Source organism: Mobula hypostoma, chromosome 3 (genome assembly GCF_963921235.1).
Source record: "Mobula hypostoma chromosome 3, sMobHyp1.1, whole genome shotgun sequence".
Classification (NCBI taxonomy): domain Eukaryota; kingdom Metazoa; phylum Chordata; class Chondrichthyes; order Myliobatiformes; family Myliobatidae; genus Mobula; species Mobula hypostoma.
Window position 1 is genome coordinate 188,072,035 of NC_086099.1, and position 19,992 is coordinate 188,092,026.

Sequence of the window (19,992 nt, forward strand, 5' to 3'; positions counted from 1 at the left end):
GTTCTCTTACCTTGCCGTCCTTGTACTTCCTTCTTACTAGAACATACCTGTTCTGTACGCATTCCAGTTGGCCTTAAAATGCTCTTCATATGTCAGATGTAGAATTGCCCAAAAAAAGCTGTTCCCAGTTAACTCTCCCTAGTTCCTATCTAATGCTCTTGTAATTTGCTCTACTCCAACTTAATACTCTCCTGCAATGTCCATACTTATCTCTAGCTATCTTAAAACTGAGAGAGTTGTGGCCACTGTTCCCTAACTGCTCATCCACTGAATGGTCAGTCACCTGGCCAGACTCATTATCCAATATCATGTCCAGTAGAATCCCTCCTCCTGTTGGACTATTGATTTAAGAAACCCTCCCAGATGCATCTAACAAATTCTGCCCCATCTAAGCCTCTTGCACTGAGAAGCTCCCAGTTTATATTAGGGAATTTGAAGTCCTCTGACAACAACCCTATTGTTTTTATACTTACCCTTACTCTGTCAGCATATCTGTTCCTCAGTGTCCTGGTGGCTATTTGGGGGGAGGGGTGTAGCCCATAGTACAATCCCATCAGAGTGAGTGCACCCTTCCTATTATTAAGTTCTACCCGTATTGACTCAATGGACAAGCTCTCTATTATGCCCACTCTGAGTTCTCACCACCGCCGCAGGTACTTTACCCTCAGTCCACAGGAACAGCCAATGCTTGCATTGATACTTGCTAATATGTCAGGTTCTGTCAAAGTTTTGGCATTCAGAGGCTGCACTTATTTCCTTACAGAGATATCCTTGGCAAACTCTTTTAAAGAACCTCTGGATGTGCCGTCCAGAGAGGATAGGTGGCCCCTCTGCACATGCTTCCTAAAGCCACTGTTTTTAGTCTGACCTGGTTCCTTTTATCCCCAAGAATTACAATATATTCTTTTCCTATTTATTCTTTGGCAACTCTACCCTGCAGCTAGAATAGTGTTGCTGGTATGGTGTTTAAGAGCTCTCTGCAGAGGCTGCACAACATTGAACAATAGCGAAGCCTCACAACACATCACAGGAGAACACTGGACAGAAATTGACAATGTCAGTTTCATAGCAGCTTACACTAGGAAATCTGACAAACCTCTTTAATGTAGCTCAAACTTAACATTCTTACAATACAGCTGTCACAAACAGCACCAAGATTAGTTATAATAATGTTTTAATGTTTACAGAAGTATAGAAGAATCCTATATAGAGTACTGATGAAGGGTCTTGGCTGAAAGTTTAACTGTTTATTCCTCTACATAGATGCTGTCTGACCTGCTGAGTTCCTGCAGCATTTTGCGTGTGTTGCTATAGAAGAATTTCTAAGCCATTGACTAATCAACAGCTAACCTGTTAATGCCTATTGTATGTGTTGTAAAGCTAAGATTTTCAGAACGTGAATTGTGATTTTATAAATAACTCTTTCTTACTTCATGGTAACACTTGACCAGTACTGTCAGTATTTACTAGTAACACAGAATACATGTTTGATTTCCTAATGATCAGGTCATAGCTTGTGAACAGCAGCTGGATTCCAGTTATGACGTACGATGTGATGTCTGGTCCTTGGGTATCACGGCCATTGAGCTGGGTGATGGTAATCCACCACTGACAGATCTACATCCAATGAGGGCTTTGTTCAAAATTCCAAGGTATGTAATGGTGTTTGCCAAACCTGAGAAAAATTGCTGTTTCATTTCCTAACATTGCAGTAGCCCGAAAATCCTGACAACAGTACAGAAGGATTGTTTTTCTCTCTGATTTCCCTTCACTTTTATTGAAAGTTTCTTCCCTTTTCTTAAGTGCCAACCTTAAAATCAGTAGTGTTTAACATTACATGTAGCTTTTCTTGAGATATACTGTGGTGCGGAGTTCTGCAGAAACAGAATACGGTCTGTCTCTTGTTGCTTTGTTTAAATTCTATTCTGCAGCCTAACACATAATAAAGTATCTGGGAGATTTGAAACTGTAACAGAACAAAATTCCTACTAGTATCCTAAACTGTAGTCAAGATTTGATTTTTTTTCTTTTCAGTGAGGCTGTAGCAGTCTTGTTCATTTTAATGTAACTGTATGTAATGACTTCTGCTATTCCTGCCGAAATTCATTAATCTTCCACTATGTTCAGCTTCCTAGGGTATCTCCAGCACCGTGACAAATTCAGAAATGTCACTTGTGCAGCTGAACGTACTTGACATGACGATATGACACAACATATACTTTCCATGACATAGAAGTGGAAGAAAGCTTTGGAAAGGATATTTTTATTAAAATACATAAAATGCATTGAATAAACTAGTTTCAAATAAAATAAATTAAAAGTGCTACTAATTACATTGGCAAACTTCTCTTCAGATTTTGCCTTCATGATAGCACAATCCGAATAATTTTACAATAAAATTGTTATAAATGATGGACTTTAACATCTTTACTACTGCTGCTGACAATATTTGTAATTTTCCAGATGACTAAATATTAAATTTTAACATTATCACCATATGATTCTACAAGTACAAGGAGAACTGCTTTACTGAAACAAAGCAGATCTTATTTTTCTTATAATGTTGCATCCACATATATAATTTAGTTTCTACTTCAAACTCAAGGATGGGGGAATAATTTGTTAAACTGATGGTTATGAAGAAACTCTGCAGTGGAATTATGAATTAATACACTTTAACCAAGCTCAGCGTTCAACACAATTATAGCAGTTCTAATCAAGAATCTCCAAAACCTGGGCCACTATACTTTCCTGCGCAACTGGATTCTTGACTTCCTCACCGGGTGACTACAATCTGTGCGGGTTGGAAGTAACATCTCACCTTCACTGATAAACAAAACTGGTGCAGCTCACGGATGTGTGCTTAGCCCACTGCTCTACTCTCTCTACACCCATGATTGTGCAGTTAGGTGCAGCTGAAATGCCATTTATAGGCTTACTGATGACACAATTATTGTTAACAGAATTTGGTGATGAGGCGGCACACAGGAGCAAAATAGATCAGCTGGTTAAGTGGTTTTGCAACGATAATCTTGCTTTCAAAGTCAGAAAGACCAAGGAATTGATTATGGACTTCAGGAAGGGGAAATCAAGGTAACCACACACCAGTCCTCATCAAGGGATCAGAAGATGAAAGGGTGGGCAGTTTCAAGTTCCCAGATGTGGATCTATCCTGGGCCTATCATATTGATGCAATTACAATGAAGGCAAGACAGTGGCTGTATTTCATTCGGAATTTGAGGAGAATTGGTATGTCACCAAAGACTCTTGAAAATTTCTATTGATGTACTGTGGAGAGCATTCTGACTGGTTGCGTCACCATCTGGTATGGAATGAATCAGAGAAAGCAGCAGAAAGTTGTAAACTCTGACAGCTCCATCATGAGCTCTAGCATCCAGGACATCTTCAACAGGCAATGCCTCAGAAATGCTGCATCATTCACTCAGGACCCCCATCGTCCAGGACATGCCCTCTTCTCATTACTACCACCGGGGAGGAAATACAGGAGCCTGAAGACACACACTCAATGTGTCAGGAAAAGCTACTTCGTCTCTGCCATCAGATTTCGGAATGGCCAATGAATCAATGAACACTATCTCAGTACTTTGTCCACTCTTTTTGCACTATTTATTCAATTTTCTTTTTTATATTTACTTATTGTAACTTATAGTTTTTCATTATTATGTATTACAATGTGTCGCTGCTGCAAAACAACAAAGTTCATGACATACTCTGCCGGTGATATTAAACCTGGTTCTGATCCCGAGTAACAGAGCATGAGTCATGTGGCCCTCAGTTATGTAATCAAGACAGAGAAGTCTTTAGTAACCACTGTACTGAACAGACTCAATAAAACAATAATCAGCTAAGCTAAATGGATGTTGCCCTGCATAGACAAAGTAACGGAACAAATCTACTGTTCTATAGTTTTGCTAAGCATGGCAGCAGGAAAAGAATCTTAGGGTTGTATGTGGTGACATGTTTACTCTCTGGTAATATATTTTACTTTGAACTTTGAACAAAAATCACAATTGGGACAGCTCACGAGAGTTCAGTATTAATTCATTCAAGGGCAATGTCAGAAAGGATGCTGCAAGTCTGAATTGCTAGCACCATTGAAGATTCCAAAACTGAGATAGATTTTTGTTTAGTGTTACGTACCCCGTAACTGGGTTGCCAAACCAGCAGAAATGGATCACTCAGTTGGAGTCTAGATTACTAGAACTAAGGAAGTTTTATTAAAGAAACAAACAACACAGTACTCTAATCAAAAGGATAATGAATGCAACAGTTCAGCAATGATAAACATATATGTACACAGAATTAAGATAACAGGATCAATCAAGCTTTATCGTTGTCTAGGGATAAATGACCAGTTTCAAAGTGACGCAAAGTTCAGTTCAATTTAGTTCAGTTCAGTTCGCAGTTATCGCTGCCGTGGCGATGGACAGTGGGGGGAAGGAGAGAGAGAGCAAAACGAATGAATATTCAAGGCTTCCACACAGACCTTCGTAGTCAGCTTTCGGGCGAGTCCTTTGTGATGTCATCTGAGGTCACCGACCGTGACCCCACCATTTCCATATACAATCGTTTCTCTGTGGTGAACCCAGCACCCAGGCAAGGGTGGACACACACCAGGTTCCCGCCGATCGTGCCTTTCCACCCTAAGCGTCTATGGCTTGATCCCGTGATCAGCCGTCCAAGAACTTCCCACCGACTTGTGAGAGACGCACCGCTTCCAGGGTCTCGTTACCTCGGGTGTTGTGTGTGTGTCCTGCCTTAGCGAACCTGTCCCTTTTTATCCCCCTGCTGGGGTATCGCCTGTCCATCACTTCAAACAGTTCAGGGTTCAAAGGGGGAGCAGATCTTGACAGCTCTCCTTCCCCTTCATTACACATCTCCAAATGCTGCTCCATTGTTTTCCTTATCTCTCTCTCTCTCCTGAAGACAAGTGGCAGACCAACTGCTGATCCCACTGGTGCCAGCACAGGACAGCTACATCTTAATCTATGTGTATTCTTGTCACACTTCCCCCCTTTAAGGATTTTTACCGGGGGTAAAAATTACAAACATGAATACATTATTTGATACACATAAATACACATCTTTATCAGCTATTTGGCTAATACAGCGAGTTTGAAGTTGTTAACACCTGACAGACAGTCAGCCATCACATTTTCTGTTCCTTTTATATGTGTTATTAATAATCCCTTAGACCAGGCTCCAACTTAGCAAACTTCATAATGGCCAAAAACACTGATGAATTGCGATCAATGTAAACTCTCATTGGGTTTCGTCCCGGACCACAATAACAAGGGTCGTCCCATTCCGACTTAGTTTTCTCTCGCAAGGGCTTAGTAGGAGGGGGAGGGGTAGTAACCGTAGAGTTATTGCAAAACTTCCTACAGTACCCCACCATCTCCAAGAGCCTTCTGAGGGCCCTCTTGTCTCTCGGGGTTGGGATGTCAGCGATAGCCTGCACTGTAGCTTGCATCGCTGCCAGCTGCCCCTGTGTCACCACAATTCCCAGGTAAGTGACCTTCGTGTGGCCGAACTCATTTTTTCCAAGGTTCACTATCAAGCTGGCTTCAGACAGCCGTATTACATTGCCAATACACACCTCTGTGTTCGTCAGCCCTTTAGTCACTGAATTACTCATTCTATAAGGCTGTTGCTTGCTAGGCTGACCTAGTGTAACAAGCACCACCCAACGTCCCAGTTCTTTGCATCGCCTCGGGACAAACAAACACATGTGTGCGAGTCGTTTAATTACTTCTCCTAAAGAGTCGCTTTGTTTGGGGATTAAGGGAGAGACCTTATCAGCAGAGCTGGCCAAAACAATAGCCTTCTCCCATCTGGTCGATACCATACTCATCTTTTCAAAATGGTTTTTTTCTCTTATCGGGGGACCCTAGCTTCATTGATTTCCGCGCTAACACCGACTAGGTTTGTTAGCATATCAAAAGCCTGTGACCGTCTCAGTTCGCGTCGGTCATAATCAATAACATCCTTCCTCCTGGGCAGCCAGTAAACCTCTTTCATGATTCCACCAACTGTTTCCTCCAGCACCGCAAAATGTCCACCGGGGGGGTACCTTGGGGGCCAGGTTAAAAATCTCATCCCCATAACTCCTTTGCACCACCCCCCATTCCTCATCTGCAGATACGGTACTTGGTATCCCTCTCTTCCTTAGCACTTCCTCCTCCACACAATAGCCTACTAGTTCCCTTGTTAATTCTGTGTCAGAGAGAGCTGTCTCTGCCAAAACCATCAGCCCCTCGTCTCGCTCCTGCACCTGCACAACTTCTTTCCTGGCTAATGCTAAGTCTGTCTCAGCTCCCTCACTACCTCTTGTTTCGCTACACTCCTTCTTTTCACTTTCTACCCCCTTCTCGTACAAGGCTGGCAGAAACGTCTCAGCTAAATTTACTACCGCAGTCCCGTGATGAACCTGTGAGTCCATGGGCGGGGCCCCAATGCTGGCAGGCTGACCTGTCAATCTCACGACTGGGAACATGATTCCCCCAGCGAGGTCATTACCGAGCAAGACTTCCACGCCTTTCATCGGTAATTCGGACCTCACCCCGATCGTGACTAGTCCAGAGACCAGGTTGCTTTGTAAGTGTATCTGGTGCAAAGGGACTGACTCTGTCCCTTCCCCAACACCTTTGATCTTTACCTCCCCAGTCTGGGTCTCTGAGCTAAACTCTAATACACTCTTCGGTATTAGTGACTGACACGCTCCCGTGTCTCTCCAGATCCGCACTGGAACTGGTTTTAACCCCTCCTTCACTGATACCAATCCGGCCGAGATAAACCTCTCGCGCCCTTCCTGAACTTTGGCAGACCTGTCCTGTCCTAGCGGTTCGATTACCAGCTCGATACAGCCAGTCAAAATCGCCGTTTTTCCTTTTCCTGTCTCCTTCTTTGGGGCAAAGCACCTGGACGCAAAGTGTCCGACTTTCCCGCAATTATAACAGACGATCCCAGGAGACTTCCTACCAGACTGCTCCCGGTCTACCTTATCCTTTTCACTCGTCCCCGGCTTACTTTCTGACTTTTCTGGTGGACTCTCCGCGCCATCCTGACTACCCTTCTGGTAGCCTTCACTCGGGGCAAACTTAATTTTATGCGTCAACGCATACTCATCCGCTAACTTAGCGGTTGCGGCTAACGTGGCTGCCTTTTTCTCATCTAAGTAGGGTCTCATACCCTCAGGGACACAACCTTTAAACTGTTCAATCAGGATCAGCTGTAGCAGTCTGTCATAATCCCCCTCTACCCCCTTCGAGGCGCACCAACGCTCACAATATGTCTGCATCTCATGGGCAAACTCTTAAATACGTGCGGTCCCACTGCTTCCTCGCATTCCGGAACCTCTGCCGGTATGCCTCCGGGACCAACTCATAAATCCTGAGGATGGCCTCTTTCACCACCTCATACCTCCGGGCATCTTCCGCGGACAAAGCTGAGTAAGCTTCTTGGGCTTTCCCTTTCAGCACACTCTGAAGCAAAACAGCCCACTTATCCCTCGGCCAGTCCTGACTTGTAACAAATTTTTCGAAATGGAGAAAGTACCGATCCACGTCGGTATCGTCAAATGGGGGAACCAGCCTAACCTCCTAGGTCGCCCGGAACCCTCCACCTTGGTTCGGCACGGGCCCCTGCTCCTGCCCTTATCTTTAACTTCTCCAGCTCGAATTCCCTTTCCCTCTGTTTCTCCTCTCGCTCCAGCTGTCTCTCTCTCTCTCGCTCCTGCCTTTCTAACTGTTTCTCTTTCTCCCGCTTTTCTAACTCTCTCTCTTTCTCCTGCCTTTCGAACTCTCTCTCTTTCTCCCGCCTTTCTAACTCTCTCTCTTTCTCCTGCCTTTCTAATTCTTTCTCGTTCTCCTGCCTTTCTAACTGCTTCTCTTCGTGTTCTAACTGCTGTACCCGGAACTCGTGCTCGAGTCTCAGTTTTTCAAGCTGCACCTGTACCGCGTCTCCGGCAGGTTTTTCAATAGAAACCACCTCCAGCTCGCCTTGGGGAAACACACCTTTAGATACATACTGCTCCACGATAGCTCTGTGTATCTCCTCTCTCCTCATTGTCGACTTCCCCTTAGCAAGATTCAACCGTTTGGCCACAGCTACCAATTCCGATTTCCTGGCATCCTCTAATGCCTCCCAGGTCAGCGCCTTTATAATTTCCTCAGCCTCCATTTCTGCTGTTTGTCTTTTCTTTCTTTCGGGAATTTTGACCCAATCAATTTACTCCATCCCAAATTTAGTGTTCAAAATCGCGGACGAGAACCCCACTTATGTTACGTACCCCGTAACTGGGTTGCCAAACCAGCAGAAATGGATCACTCAGTTGGAGTCTGGATTACTAGAACTAAGAAAGTTTTATTAAAGAAACAAGCAACACAGTACTCTAATCAAAAGGATAATGAATGCAACAGTTCAGCAATGATAAACATACATGTACACAGAATTAAGATAACAGGATCAATCAAGCTCTATTGCTGTCTAGGGGTAAATGACCAGTTTCAAACTGACGCAAAGTTCAGTTCAGTTCGCAGTAATCGCTGCCGTGGCGATGGACAGTTGGGGGAAGGAGAGAGAGAGCAAAACGAATGAATATTCAAGGCTTCCACACAGACTTTCGCAGTCAGCTTTCGGGCGAATCCTTTGTGATGTCACCTGAGGTCACCGACCGTGACCCCTCCGTTTCCAGATACAATCGTTTCTCTGCGGTGAACCCAACACCCAGGCAAGGGTGGACACACACCAGGTTCCCGCCGATCGTGCCTTTCCACCCTAAGCGTCTATGGCTTGATCCCGCGATCAGCCGTCCAAGAACTTCCCACCGACTTGTGAGAGACGCACCGCTTCCAGGGTCTCGTCACCTCAGGTGTCCTGTGTGTGTCCTGCTTTAGCGAACCTGTCCCTTTTTATCCCCCTGCTGGGGTATTGCCTGTCCATCACTTCAAACAGTTCAGGGTTCAAAGAGGGAGTCGATCTTGACAGCTCTCCTTCCCCTTCATTACACATCTCCAAATGCTGCTCCATTGTTTTCCTTATCTCTCTCTCTCTCCTGAAGACAAGTGGCAGACCAACTGCTGATCCCACTGGTGCCAGCACAGGACAGCTACATCTTAATCTATGTGTATTCTTGTCACATTAGGTAAAGACTTAAGAACTATGGCTTAAGGCTGGTAGATCAGAGTTAGTTAAATTGTAGAAAAGGCTGGAGAACTTAATTCTGTGTCCCTGTTCCTCTGTTTCAATGGTCAAAACACAGCTTGTGTACTGCATCGTGCTCAAAAACAGTGACAGTAAAGGTCTTCTAGCTGAAAGGAATGAGTTACCAGTAAAAATAGAAAAATATTGATAAGTGATATGAAAGAGATTATCAAAATAAAGGATTATAAAAAGTATTGAAAAATAAATCTGAAAAAATATATAATGACAATAGACCAGGCAGCATCTCTAGGAAGAGGTGCAGTCGACGTTTCAGGCCGAGACCCTTCGTCAGGACTAACTGAAGGAAGAGCTAGTAAGGGATTTGAAAGTTGGAGGGGGAGGGGGAGATCCAAAATGATAGGAGAAGACAGGAGGGGGAGGGATGGAGCCAAGAGCTGGACAGGTGATTGGCAAAAGGGATACGAGAGGATCATGGGACAGGAGGTCCAGGAAGAAAGACAAGGAGGTGGGGGGGGAACCCAGAGGATGGGCAAGGGGTATATTCAGAGGTACAGAGGGAGAAAAAGGAGAGTGAGAGAAAGAATGTGTGTATAAAAATAAGTAACAGATGGAGTAGGAGGGGGAGGTGGGGCATCAGCGGAAGTTAGAGAAGTCGATGTTCATGCCATCCGGTTGGAGGCTACCCAGACGGAATATAAGGTGTTGTTCCTCCAACCTGAGTGTGGATTCATCTTTACAGTAGAGGAGGCCATGGATAGACATGTCAGAATGGGAATGGGATGTGGAATTAAAATGTGTGGCCACTGGGAGATCCTGCTTTCTCTGGCGGACAGAGCATAGATGTTCAGCAAAGCGGTCTCCCAGTCTGCGTCAGGTCTCGCCAATATATAAAAGGCCACCTCGGGAGCACCAGACGCAGTATATCACCCCAGTCGACTCACAGGTGAAGTGTTGCCTCACCTGGAAGGACTGTTTGGGGCCCTGAATGGTGGTAAGGGAGGAAGTGTAAGGGCATGTGTAGCACTTGTTCTGCTTACACGGATAAGTGCCAGGAGGGAGATCAGTGGGGAGGGATGGGGGGGACGAATGGACAAGGGAGTTGCGTAGGGAGCGATCCCTGCGGAATGCAGAGAGAGGCGGGGAGGGAAAGATGTGCTTAGTGGTGGGATCCCGTTGGAGGTGGCGGAAGTTACGGAGAATAATATGTTGGACCCGGAGGCTGGTGGGGTGGTAGATGAGGACCAGGGGAGCCCTATTCCTAGTGCGGTGGCGGGAGGATGGAGTGAGAGTAGATGTACGTGAAATGGGGGAGATGCGTTTAAGAGCAGAGTTGATAGTGGAGGAAGGGAAGCCCCTTTCTTTAAAAAAGGAAGACATCTCCCTCGTCCTAGAATGAAAAGCCTCATCCTGAGAGCAGATGCGGTGGAGACGGAGGAATTGTGAGAAGGGGATGGCGTTTTTGCAAGAGACAGGGTGAGAAGAGGAATAGTCCAGATAGCTGTGAGAGTCGTATCTGCATTTTAATTCACACATTTTAATTCCACATCCCATTCCCATTCTGACATGTCTATCCACGGCCTCCTCTACTGTAAAGATGAAGCCACACTCAGATTGGAGGAACAACACCTGATATTCCGTCTGGGTTGCCTCTAACCTGATGGCATGAACATTGACTTCTCTAACTTCCGCTGATGCCCCACCTCCCCCTCGTACCCCATCTGTTACTTATTTTTATACACACATTCTTTCTCTCACTCTCTTTTTTTTCCCTCTGTCCCTCTGAATATACCCCTTGCCCATCCTCTGGGCTCCCCCCCGCCTCCTTGTCTTTCTTCCCGGACCTCCTGTCCCATGATCCTCTCGTATCCCTTTTGCCAATCACCTGTCCAGCTCTTGGCTCCATCCCTCCCCCTCCTGTCTTCTCCTATCATTTTGGATCTCCCCCTCCCCCTCCAACTTTCAAATCCCTTACTCCCTCTTCCTTCAGTTAGTCCTGACGAAGGGTCTCGGCCTGAAACGTCGACTGCACCTCTTCCTAGAGATGTTGCCTGGCCTGCTGCGTTCACCAGCAACTTTTATGTGTGTTGCTTGAATTTCCAGCATCTGCAGAATTCCTGTTGTTTAATGACAATAGACTATGGGTTTAAAACAATTGACTACAAAGTTAGTGCAGACATCAGGAAACTTTCCTTTGGATAAAAGATGACTGGTGGACTTTAATTAGAATGATAATTCTAAGAAGTCTAGGTTCACTGAGAAAAAAATTTGAATGCTGAAAAGTTCTTCTGGATTGGCAAACAAAATAGACAGCACATCCTCCCATTTTAATCTGATATTTTCTCCTATGTCTGAAAATACCATCCTGGCTGGAATTAAAAATTAGCATTATGCAGATACCAGAATCTTAATTCTAAGAACACAATGTAAAACCCATTCCTTTGCCTCTTCCTTTCCAACCATCAGTGGACCCAAAGGGTCCTTCCAGGTGAGGCAGTAATTGACTTGCACTTCTTCCAATCTTGTGTTCACAATGTAGTCTCCTCTACACTCGAGAAACCACACACAGACTATGAGACCACTTTTCAGAGCACCTGCTTTCAGTACATAAGGCTAACTGTGAGTTTCTTGTTTGCCACTATTTTAATTCTGCATCCCACACCCACTCTGACCTTTGGCCTATGATTTTTCCGATAATCTCAATGCTAACTTGAGGAATAGGACTTCATTTTCCATGTGGGCAATTTGCTGCCATCTAGACCGAATATCAAATCATACAATTTATTGATATCTCACTTTTTTGTGTTTGTACCAGAACTGATCAGTTCTTCCATGTGATAATCCATGAAACATTAATTCAGTTTGTGTCTCTTTTCAGACACCACTTGCTGTGCTGGACATTTCCACCGGACTCCTTTTTGTTTTAAGTTTTAGCAACAGTTCTGACTTCTATCTCAGAGCTATAAAATGTCTCTTCTTTTGTTTTTTTTCCCTCTATCTCTGTTCTCCAGCTGTTTTCTCTCCAAAAGTATGTGTCATCACTTGGATAACTCTAACCTCTCCCTATCACAGATAAGATAACCTTTGTCCTGTCCACCATCTGACCCCCCCACCACATACCTCCTTGCAGCCTTTAACTGACCTGTTTTTCTCTCTTTGATCTCCATTCGTTTAGATGGAGACGTAACATAAAGATTTTTACTCCTCATCTATGTGAAGGATGTAAGAAATAAAGTCAATTCAATTAAACATTATAACTCTGCTTTTCTTTCCATTGATGTTGTCTGAACTGCTGAATATCTCCTGTATTTCCATTTTATTTTGTTCTTCTTAGCTTTCTCTTTTAGTCTGAATAGTCTCGCTCTTTTTGCCTGACTATCCTTTCACTGTAGTGCAAATGACTGCCATTGCTAAACTGAAGTGTCTCCCTCTTTAGATAAATTGACTTCCCACTCTAATCTGAATGGCCTTCCCCCCCCCGACTGAATGACTGAAATCTGTCTTTACACCTGAATAGCCGTCCTCCTTTTATGATCAATGACTTACTCTTTAGTCTGAAGGCCTGCCTCTTCCATAATCATGATCTTTTCACAGCACAGTGCTTCTGAAGCCAAATACCTTGCTGATCTGCTTTGTGCCTTCCTTTCATCTACAATGCCCTCAATTTCTTGCTTAACTTCATCCTCATTCCAATCCTTGTAAGATTTTAAGATTAGCAGCCCGCAACTGTCGCCACTGAACTGGGGTCCGGAGTGACACTTGCCCCGCATAATTCTCACTGATTTGATTTGACACAAAACAATGCATTTTACTCTATGTTTTAATGGATATATGACTAATAAAACTAATCTAATCTTAAACCCCTGTAAGAATGTACCAGGACGTCTACTTAGAATTCTCAGAAGTGATTTGTGGCCTCCGTTGGTCAAGGCCGACCATGGATGTTGTGTACTAGCAGTGGAAGTCAATACATCCCAGGGCAGTACAATATGGAGGGCAAGCTGTTGTCCATGCAGCATGCTCCCCCTCCCATGCAGCTGATGAATCCAAAGAAACGGCAAAGACCAATATAGTTTAGAAGCAGCGGTGTCGCAGGAGTTGCCAATCAGCATTGAACTCGACGTAGGACAACCTTAGGGGCTCTGGCTCTGTACTTTTCCTTGGGGTTTGCTCCAGAGGTCTTCCCCATGGGCGGGTATAGCTGCAAAGCAGTGCAGGATTGAGATTAGAGTTTTCTTAAACTGCACAACAACATTAGCTATCCTCCAATCCTTTGGTACCTCACCTGTTGCTCAGGACGATTAAATGTCTCTGCTAGGGCCCTGCAAATTCTGCACATGCCTCCCACAGGGTCCAAGGAACACGTCGTTAGGCCCTGTGGATTTATTCATTCTAATTTGCCTCCACTCTCATTTTCTTAGATGAGATGCCAGCCACAGCTGACGACCCCCATCTGCCCAAATCAACTTGGTTTAAGGCACCAGTAATCCACCTTTTCCCCGTCTCTTTTCAGTAGAAACAGTTCTCGCGGGCTCAGTAGCTATGCCACACGTGAAGGGAAGGAGCTGGACTTGGCTGTCAGAGGCTATTTGAGATGCACAAAATTGGGAGCATTTAATAGATAGAGGGAGAATATCCCCAGTAACGTTCCCCGCCCCCCAACTATGAACACTCATAGGTAAAAACATTAATGCAGCTCAGGGCTTCTATAAAATTATTGATCCATTAAGGCAATTATTACTGTTCATAAAGTCTTAATCTTCAGAACTTCTCTCCACTTCAAATGGTTGTTATTCTATATTTCATAATCAGTACAATATTTCAATACCCCAGTTCAATGGAAATCTTGACACGATTAGACTGCTTGGGAATTATAGGAGCATCAGCCAATCCGTGATCAGGAGTGTGAGAAGACGTAGCTCATTCAGATTCATCGATTGAGTACATAAGGCATTGATTTGCAGCAGATTGCCACTTGAACGATGGCCAAACAGAGCTTGTATGTGCCTGTCAGAATAAAAGGTAAAGATAACAGGTTTAGGGAAGCTTGGTTTTCAAAAAATATTGAGGGCCTGGGTGAGGAAAGAAAGAAGGTGCATAGCAGGTGTACGCAGGTGGGAACAAATGAGGAGCTTATGAAATATAAGGATAACACTTAAGAAGGAAATCAGGAGGGCTCAGAAACAGGCATGAGGTTTCCCTAGCGGACAAGGTGAAGGAGAATTCTAAGGGATTCTACAGGTATGTGAATAGCAAAAGGATAGCAGGGGACAAAATTGGTTCCTTGGAAGATCAGACTCGTAATCTATGCATGGAGCCAAAAGCAATGGGGGAGATCTTAAAAGGATTTTTTGCATCTGTATTTACTGGGGAGATGGATACAGAGTCTACAGAAGCATGGCAAAGCAGCAGCAAGGTCATCGACCCTATATAGATTACAGAGGAGGAGGTGCTGCTGTCCTGAGGCAAATTAGAGTGGGTAATTCCCCAGGTCCTGACAAGGTGTCTCCTCAGATCCTGTGGGAGGCAAGTGTACATAGAAAGTGCAGGAACCCTAGCAAAGATAATTAATCGTTAACAACAGGTGAGGTAGCAGAGAATTGGAGGATAGCTAATGTCGTTTTTGCTGTTTAAGAAAGGCTCTAAAAATACACCAGGAAATTATATTTTGGTCACCCTGACATCAGTAGTGGGAAGGTTATTGGAAAGTATTCAAAGGGACCAGATTTTGGAGTATGAGGATAGACAGGAATTAGCAATATTCAGCATGGTTTTGTATGTGGTAGGTCATGTCTAACCAATCTTGTAAAGTTGTTCAAGGAAGTTACCAGGAAAGTTGATAAAGGCAAAGCAGTGGGTGTTGTCTACATGGACTTTAGCAAGGCATTTGACAATGTCCCTCATGGGTGGTTGGTCAGGAAGATTCAATTGCTCAGCATTCAAGATGAAGTAGATTGGATTAGACATTGGTTTTCTGGGGGAAACAGAGAGTAGTAGTAGATGGTTGCCTCTCTGACAAGACTCCCATGATTAGTGGAGTGCCGCAGGGATTGCTGCTGGATTCATTGTTGTTTCTCATCTATATCAACAACCTGAATGATAATGTGGTGTACTGGATCAGAAAATTTGTGGATGCCCTTTCCATTGTGGGGTTAGTGGATAGTGAGGAAGACTATCAGAGCTCGTAGCAGGAACTGGACCAGCTAAAAAAAATGGGCTCATAAGTGGCAGATGCAATTTAATGCAGAAAGTGTTAAGGGTTGCACTTCAGTAGGACCAACCATGGTAAGTCTTACACAGTGTTTGCACAATGAGGAGTGTGGCAGAGCAAAGGCATTTGGGAGTACAGGACCTGAGTTATAAAGAAAGATTGAATAGGTTATGACTTTGTTCCTTGGAACGTAGAAGACTGAGGAGAGATTTGATAGAGGTATTCAAAATTATGAGGGGTATAGAAAGGGTAAATGCAAGCAGGCTTTTTCCACTGAGGTTGAGTGGGACTACAACTTGAGATCATGGGTTAAGGGCGAAAGCTGAAATGTTTAAGGCGAACATGAGGGGTATCTTCTTCACTCAGAGGGTAGTGAGAGTGTGGAATGAGCTGCCAGCTCAACCGGAGCACGCATGCTCGAGTTCAACATTTAAGAGAAGTTTGAGAGGGTTATGGAGGGCTATGGTCCGGGTGCAGGTCAGTGGGAGTAGGCAGCTGATAAGGTTTAGCATGGACAAGACTGGTTGAAAAGCAGGTTTCTGTGCTGTATTTTTCTATGACTCTGACTCTATAGCTACTTGCAGACAATGACTTCATGATTGACAATACTCTTCTGTCTTCTTCCTCTCCTCAAAATAAAGGCCACAAACACTGTTTTTTTAATGCCAGTTAAGGTATTGTGAAAATTATATGAAAGGCATGTTCCAGGCTACAACTAAACTTAACCGTGGAGGTATGCAGGCAACATTGAACCTGATTTTTCCTCAATAGGCAATAGCAAACAGGCCATTTGAAGTATTTCAGACAGTAGTAATAAATCAAAGATTAACACTTATTCACCATCTAAAATATGTGCTAAATGGAACAGTTAATGTTGCAATGTCAAAAGTCTATGTATAGCAGGGGTTCTCAACCTGGAGTCCATGGACCCTTTGGTTAATGGTAGAGGTCTATGGCAGAAAAACTTTGGGAGCCCCTAATGTATAGTTAAAATCTTATCAGAGCTGTTTACAATTAAGCAATTCTAGGATAAGATTCTGTAGCCTCCTTGTAAGCCTCAGGATCGCTCAGCTGGCTTTCGTCTAGGGGGAGCAGCCTTCGGCCCTGCAAAACTGGGTGATCAAGTTTTCCTCGATGCTGTGTGATGTACCCCACCACGCCAAATAACAGACATTACACCATATGCAATTAAATCATTACACTTTATAAGTATTTCTTGGTGATGGGTTAGTAGAAACAAATACAATAAAGGCACCAAGTCAGTAACTCTATCAGTTCTGTGCACAAATAATTCATTGGAGCTCTTACAGAACCAGGTCTCCCTTTCCTCCAGTCGATGTCCTTCGAACTCCATTGACCCTTGAATGGGACCACCCTCGGTAGTCGACCAAACGCTCCACACAAGTCTATCCTCGTCTCCTCTCCTCGCCGAAGACCCTGGGCCTTGGACTCCCACTTAGGGTCCGTTCTGTCATCCAGCTTACAGCATTGTGTCTCCTCTCTCTGTCCCCATTGCGCCTTCCCTCCAAAGCTCGCGAAAACAATAGTTTACAGACACACAAGAAAGAATAACATCTATCCCAATTGGTTAGAAAATGAATACAATTCTCATTACCAGTAATTATAATCCAAACAAGCTGCTACCGTTAACTCAGCAATTAGCATTACAGAGAAGCCATTTTATTATAACATAACAAAGAAGCCATTTTATTAGCCTTAGCAGTAACATAAAAGAAGAAACCCCTTACAATTCAGTGGTACTGGCAGCAAACTATTTAATCTGCAGATAAATCTGATTGGAGGTTCACAGACCATCACCTGCAGTCACATTCTAAGGACACACATGAGCAATGGTATCTTTGACTCTATGTAAATGTATATCCCAAGGCTTATATGTCTATATGAGTGGCACGTAGAAGATGACAGAAAGTGAAGTGTAATTTCACTAGCAACAAAGTTGTTCATGCTTTGTGGTTGATTACTTTTCAATGATCATTTGAGAGATGTTATTTATAATTGCATTATTCTTGACTTATCTACTTTCAAAGCACTATAAAAATTATTTATGCTTCTTTCCTCAGAAGTCCACCTCCAAAACTGCACCAACCAGAACTATGGACAGAAACCTTTAATGATTTCATTGCTAAGTGAGTACAGTCATTAGTTCTGAATAGTCTGTATAGATGTAAAAGGATGTATTATAGGAAAAGAAGTACATTGTTATACACAAAATAATCTGCAGATGCTGGGGTCAAAGCAACACTCACAACATGCTGGAGGAACTCAGCAGGTCGGGCAGCATCCGTGGAAAAGATCAGTCGATGTTTCAGGCCGGAACCCTTCGTCAGGACTGTAGGGGGAAGGGGCAGAGGCCCTATAAAGAAGGTTGGGAGGAGGGTGGGAAGGAGAAGGCTGGTAGGTTCCAGGTGAAAAACCAGTAAAGGGAAAGATAAAGGGGTGGGGGAGGGGAAGCAGGGAGGGGATAAGCAGGAAAGGTGAAGAAGGAATAGGGGAAAGCACAATGGGTAGTAGAAGTAGGTGGAACCATGAGGGAGGTGATAGGCAGCTGGGGGAGGGGTCAGAGTGAAATAGGGAAGGGGAAGGGAGGGGGAAGGAATGACCGGAAGTTGGAGAATTCAATGTTCATACCAAGGGGCTGAACACTACCTGGATGGTATATGAGGAGTTGCTCCTCCAACCTGAGTTTAGCCTCATCATGGCAGTAGAGAAGGCCAGTAGAGGAGGAACCACTTCGTCGATTACCTTTGCTGCGTCCACCGCAACAGACAAGATCTCCTGGTTGCCACCCACTTCAACTCTGCTTCACATTCCCATTCAGATACGCCCATACATGGCCTCCTCTACTGCCATGATGAGGCTAAACTCAGGTTGGAGGAGCAACACTTCATATACCGTCTAGGTAGTCTCCAGCCCCTTGGTATGAACATTGAATTCTCCAACTTCCAGTAATTCCCTCCCCCTCCCTTCCCCTATCCCAGTTTCACACTGGCCCCTCCCCCAGCTGCCTACTACCTCCCTCATGGTTCCACCTCCTTCTGCTACCCATTATGCTTTCCCCTATTCTTTCTTCACCTTTCCTGCCTATCCCCTCCCTGCTTCCCCTCCCCCACCCCTTTATCTTTCCCCTTACTGGTTTTTCACCTGGAACCTACCAGCCTTCTCCTTCCCACCCTCCCCCGACCTTCTTTATAGGGCCTCTGCCCCTTCCCTCTTCAGTCCTGATGAAGGGTTCCAGCCCAAAACGTTGACTGATCATTTCCACTGATGCTGCCCGACCTGCTGAGTTCCTCCAGCGTGTTGTGAGTAATACATTGTTATAATCCATGCAGGATGCTGGACAACATGATGCCCTGTGACATAAGAGGGTGATGTGCTCTCAAGTTAGTGACAAAACATCCTTTGCTCCAAGTAAGACCTAAACGTGCAAATCAGTGTTCAGAAAATATTTGTACACTTTTTGTAGGTCTCATCACCACCTTAGGAAGATTGCTGAATACTAAGATTAAAATTTTGTTTTATCTGTAAGATACTGGAACTTCTTTCATCATGATTTATGCCACAAATTGTACTCCTTTACTTATGGTATTTGCTCACTTGCGGCTGAATAATTAATCTAACTTATTACACAAAATAGTAAATACCACTTCTGCTTCAACTGTGTCAAAAATTATGACAGCCTGGAGTTAGTCTGGTCTCACTGCTTCAAAGTTCATTTATTTTTAATGCTTTTTTCATGTTAAGAACAACACAGTTATACAATGTCTTCAGGCAGGGAAACTTTAAGTGTATGCATCTGCAATCTATCATCAATCTATATTTGCACAATACTCTTTTACGAAGATTTCCATAGATACGTCAGCTCCTAATGTTCACAGCAAGCAATCAATAACTGAAAACTGTTGTGATGAGTAAGACATAATTATAGACGAACATTGCAGTTTAATAGCACTGACAGAATGCCTAACTGAAGGAGTGAATGATCAATGCTCCATAGTTCTGAGTGTTTTGCTCTGACATTTTTAAAAATGTAATATTATCTATTTTTGTTCATCTGTTGAAATAGGATAAAATTAAGAAGATTATTTTCATCATTTTTATCCCTATCACAAATGTTTAAACATTAAGATCAAACAAGACCATAAGATATAGGAGCAGAATTAGGCCATTTGGCCCATTGAGTCTGCTCCACCATTTCATCATGACTGATACATTTTTCTTCTCAGCTTCTGCCTTAAACATACATAAAGACTTGGCTTCCAGAGCTGTCTATACCAATAAATTCCAGAGATTCACCACTTGCTGGTGAAAGAAATTCCTCCTCATCTCCATTCTAAAAGGATGCCCCCCTATTCTGAGGCTGTGTCTTCCGGTCTTAGACTCTCCCACCATAAGAAACATCCTCTCCACATCCTCTCCAAGGTCTTTCACCATTCAATAGGTTTCAATCAGGTCACCCCTCATTCTTCTGAATTCTAGTGAATACAGACCCAGAGCCATCAAACACTCTTCATATGACAAGCCGTTCAAACCTGTGTAATGCTCAGCTGTATTGGCTCGTATTTATCTAGGGGAAACCC

At 43.9% G+C, this 19,992-nt stretch overlaps 1 protein-coding gene across 1 annotated transcript in view; it reads left to right on the forward strand.

Moving 5' to 3' along the window:
• Positions 1-19,992, forward strand: part of myo3a (myosin IIIA) — a 437,289-nt gene that overhangs the window by 153,865 nt on the left and 263,432 nt on the right. The window contains exons 7-8 of the mRNA XM_063042509.1: positions 1,507-1,652; positions 17,476-17,541. Of these exons, the coding sequence (XP_062898579.1) occupies positions 1,507-1,652; positions 17,476-17,541 (212 nt within the window). The remainder of the gene's footprint in view (positions 1-1,506; positions 1,653-17,475; positions 17,542-19,992) is intronic.